At 46.9% G+C, this 5000-nt stretch overlaps 1 protein-coding gene across 1 annotated transcript in view; it reads left to right on the forward strand.

Annotated features, from left to right (window-relative positions):
• The window catches only part of plcb1l (phospholipase C beta 1-like), a 249808-nt gene that overhangs the window by 138464 nt on the left and 106344 nt on the right, over positions 1-5000 (forward strand). The window contains 1 exon segment of the mRNA XM_081378111.1: positions 1757-1911. Coding sequence (XP_081234237.1) covers positions 1757-1911 — 155 coding nt within the window.

The raw sequence follows: 5000 nt of genomic DNA on the forward strand, positions 1-5000 counted from the left end.
AACACCTACCTCACAGGTCAGCTAATCAGATGACTCACACAACACCTATCTCACAGGTCAGCCAATCAGACGACTCACGTGACACGACAGGTCAGCCAATCAGACGACTCACTACAACACCTACCTCACAGGTCAGTCAATCAGACGACTCGCGTGACACGACAGGTCAGCCAATCAGATGAGTCACATGACATGACAGGTCAGCCAATCAGATGACTCACACACCACATCAGTCCACCTATAGACATTAGTCAGGGCTGATGTCATGAATGTCACCCAGGCTGTGAGAGAGTCTTTACAGTGTCATGGACTGTATAAAGATCATGTCACTTTCAAAACTCAGAACTTTTAAAAGCGTTTTATGGGGTTTTTATATACTGTAGGATTTTTGTAAAGATATTTTGTCAGTTGAACAATCAGCATGTTGTTAAACAGCAGTACGATCCATCGAACACATCCTATTTCTGTCTCTCACAGCCTCGTTTTCATTCCTGTCATAAATTAAACATTACATTATCATCGTCACATTATCTGAACAGAATATCTTCCTCTTTTAAATATGAATTTTGAGAGAACATGTCTCTTTGGCCAGTAAAGGTGGTAAGAATATCACTCTTCATCCCAAAATGTGTTTGTCATTCATGAAATATAAGACCGCAGCCTCAGGCTCTATACGCCGCACAGCGCTGATGATGTGACCCACGACAGTCTGCAGTGAATGCAAGAATAAAGACCACAACTGTCAGGGATTTAGTTTGAGTTTTTATGTGCTGTTTCTGTCTTCATTCCAGCTACATGAATAATTGGATGTGAACATAAAGCAGATGTTTAGCCTTTGAACTTGAACTACACTGAGACCAAATGCTCATACATACCCCAAATAATCCTCAATGTCTATCATTTGTGGTCTGAACATGTGATCCAGCATGAATGTTTTTTAAGATGCTAATGCATTTAGTATTAGCCATTCGAGTGAAGATGGAGCGACTAAAATGTCCTGGCGGTTTTTGCACTTACGGTACTTAGTTGTAGAATTATGATATTAATGTCTGTATCATTTGCGCTAATGGCAGTATTTCAATTAGACACGGTTTCAGCACTTGCAATCAATATACTCAAATTAGCAATAAAACACGAGATGTCTTACTAATGCATTTTCAGATTCATTTCTTTGAGTTCTGTCAATCAGACAGGAAGTACATAATCGCTCAGAAATGTGATTTCTGTAATGACCGATTCTCCACCATTAATGGCTTTGCGTTACATTTCTTCTCAGCTGATGTACATTAGTGTTGCAGGTGAAATGCTATAATAACTTTTACAGTTTGCATACAATGTTATGAGAGCAAATAAATGGACTGATCAGCTTTTAAAAGGAGGAGAAACACGTGCTCTATGTGTCTACTGTCGCCTTTGGCTTTTTTCTTGCTTAGTCGGGGACATTTAATTTAATATTCAACAATATTATTGATCTCCTGCATTGACACCATTATATGAGAACTGAACTGAGCTGGACGATGACATCACGGTTTTCTCCAGAGCCGCTATATAGATAATTTAACTACATTAATAACTTTTTTACAACAAAAATTAACCATCACTGAACTTACTTAAGCTGGACTGTGACGCTATTTTCTTCTGGAAACAAAATTGTTGCATTATTTTCCTGTTATCTCTGTAATGCTGCTTTGAAACACTCTGTGTTGTGAAAAGCTCTATATAAATAAAGCTGTCTTGACCTGTCTGTGTGTGTCAGCGGGTCAGCTGGCGGGAAACTCCTCAGTGGAGATCTATCGGCAGGTCCTGCTGTCCGGCTGCCGGTGTGTGGAGCTCGACTGCTGGAAGGGTCGGACCGACGAGGAGCCACTCATCACACACGGCTTCACCATGACCTCCGAGATCTCCTTCAAGGTACACTGACAGACCATAGCCGTGTTCTCTTACGAGAGGTTCTCTCGTATTGCGTAAGTTGCTTACGCATCGGGAAAGTCTTCTTTCTTCGAGATCTGAAGCCAAAAATTATCCTTAATTTTGTATTCATTGTCAACGTAGTGCGGCAGCCGGCAGACCATGGCAGGCTGTATGAGCGTGCTCATTGGCTGCTCAGCAGCAACTGCTTAAGCCTACCAGTGAGCCCTGAGTGACGTCACATCCAATGAGGGCTTCGCGCCCTCCACACCCCTCTAACACCAGCGACCAGCAATCCTAGGACAGTGCCTGAAGAAGCCGGCCGCCTTCGCCGCCTTCAGCCATCCGTGCCTGCTACGCTATCCGGCGACATATCCTTTTATTACTGCTGTGTGTGCTCGCCCTGCGACACACACTATCTCTCACTGTTCTAAAAGAGCACGAGGCGTTTTTGTCAAAACGCCTCGTTTTTTTTTTCCTGCGGCTCGTGCCGCGCCCCGCTCAGCAACAGAGACCGACACCTCTTCTGCGCTCTCTGCCTGGGCCGCGAGCACGCCGCCACCGCACTCTCTACGGACGGCTGCCCCGAGTGCGAAGAACTTTCAATGTCGACCCTGCGGGCTCGACTTGAAGTTTTCGACCAAGCTGTCGCTCCGCCTGTCCCTGCCGGGCCGCGCAATAGGAAGCGCCGCTCGCAGAGACCACCGGAGACTGATATGACTGAGGAGCTCACCAGATCCTCTTCTTCGAGCTTCTCTCTCGCCCTCTCCGCCCCCCCTCCCGGCCACTCAACCGCCGGCTCTCACCCGCGCCGCCGCCGCGTCAGGGGATGAGGCGAATGAGATAGACACCCTCCCCTCCCTCTGTTCGAGCCGCGCAAACTGCGCCGCTCACAAGGGATGGCAGAATCGGACGGTCCTGGAGCTCTCTTTACGTTACAAGAAAGCTACTCCGTCCTCGCGCGGACCTACCTCAATTTCTCACACATTTCTCAGTCCCCTCTTAAGTTCAGGTGACTGGAATTGTTCATATTGCAGTATACGAGCCCTGTGGCTCAGTGGCAGAATCTTAGGCTTTTGCGCCAGAGACCCGGGTTCAATCCCGGCTCTCGCGGCAGATAAAAATTTATGCTGTTCGCTTCTCCGAGCTCGCGGCCAGCTTTTCTTACATACAGAAAGCGAACCCGCCTCTCGCACCACTCGCATATAACACCTGCAGTGCCCTTTGGGTATCAGAGCCCACTCCACTAGAGGCATGGCCTCTTCGTGGGCCTGGTCCAGCGGAATTTCTATTCACGATATTTGTATGGCAGCGGGCTGGGCCTCCCCATCGACATTCGTGAGGTTTTATAACCTGGAAGTTCCTGCCTTGCAGGCTAAACTAGTATCAGTATAAGTGGTATGTATGCTCTGCCCAGTCGATTATGCGCAGACTACGTTCACATACTGGTGATATTTCTGGTATGGCACCAAGGGAAGGAGTATTTTGTGCTCAGACCGGCTGTGCCTCTCTGTTCCTTTATTCCCGGTTATGCGCTTGTGTACTGGTGCTGGCCCGCGCCGCTGGCCGCCAGCCCTACACTCTGTCAAGCTGGGATTATTCTCCCCACAAATAGACTGTGAAACCGCTCTATTTCTTTCCCTAATATGTGCTTATGTACTGTGTGGGCCCGCGCTGCCGGCCGCACTATTTACATTGATATGTATAGACCGGCTGTGCCGCTCTATCTATCTATCTACTAAGTGAAGTGCTTTGTACATGTTTTGGCCCGTTTCTCCGACCGGCCACCTGTTTTCAGCGTTATGTTTTCCCCGGTCTCCCTGGGATTCATGTGCTGGATGCTCGGCGCGGCGTTGACAAGGGGTTCCCAATGCGTAAGCAACTTACGCAATACAAGAGAACCTCTCGTAAGAGAACGTACTCGGTTACCTAATGTAACCTCGGTTCTCTCTAGAAGAGGGAACGAGTATTGCGTAACCTGCCGTGACGCGCCACGAGCTTTTGCGCTTCAGACTACGAAAACCAGAATTTCAGCCTGTGAGCCCTGCTTATATACACACTGGCCACACCCATCTTGACGGTTAGAGGGGTGTGGAGGGTGCGAAGCCCTCATTGGATGTGACGTCACTCAGGGCTCACTGGTAGGCTTAAGCAGTTGCTGCTGAGCAGCCAATGAGCACGCTCATACAGCCTGCCATGGTCTGCCGGCTGCTGCACTACGTTGACAATGAATACAAAATTAAGGATAATTTTTGGCTTCAGATCTCGAAGAAAGAAGACTTTCCCGATGCGTAAGCAACTTACGCAATACTCGTTCCCTCTTCTAGAGAGAACCGAGGTTACATTAGGTAACCGAGTACGTTTCCCCTGTCGGGCCGTGCGAGCCGGGCTTTAAACGGGCGGGCGGGGCTAATAGCTTCGAACCTGGAGCAGTGAGAACAAAACCTGCTGCATTTCCACCATCGGCCTGAAGCTCTGCAGGCTTCACTAAAACACACCCGTAACACGCCTCTCTGGAACAACGGCAAACACACATCATTTCACCAACTAATGGAAGTTTTATCAGAAAACTCATCAGAAAGAATCACTGGAAACTAGCGAGATCGCAAAACGAACATGATAAAAGCGACCGTTTACTGGCATTTTTGTTGTTTACCATAAGATTTAAAACTCAAACATCGATGTTTTACCACAGGTTTACAAAAAAAAGTGATACATTGATCATAATGAATTAAGTTGTGTCAAGATTGCACATTAGTCACACACAAATAAAGTGGTTTACCGTTACTTCACAAAAGAAAGAGGACTTACTTGTTCAGTCGCGTCTGCTTCTGTTTATTTGTAGTCACAGGACAGCGTGTTTATCTCACATTCAGAAAGAAGGATAATTTCTACAAATACGCCACCAACAATACGAGCTGAGGAGCTTTAGCATCTCTCCCAGTACAGGGATATTATCAGTCAGAGAAACAGAGGAAGCTCTCGGAAAGGTGCTTTATTTTATGACAGATGCGGAGCTAAATATGGATATCAGACAGTCCGGTATAAAGAGACAGATCAAATAAAAACATGATTGTGATAGCCTATGATTT

This window comes from Scardinius erythrophthalmus (genome assembly GCF_964197995.2).
Source record: "Scardinius erythrophthalmus genome assembly, chromosome: 11".
In the NCBI taxonomy this organism is placed as follows: domain Eukaryota; kingdom Metazoa; phylum Chordata; class Actinopteri; order Cypriniformes; family Leuciscidae; genus Scardinius; species Scardinius erythrophthalmus.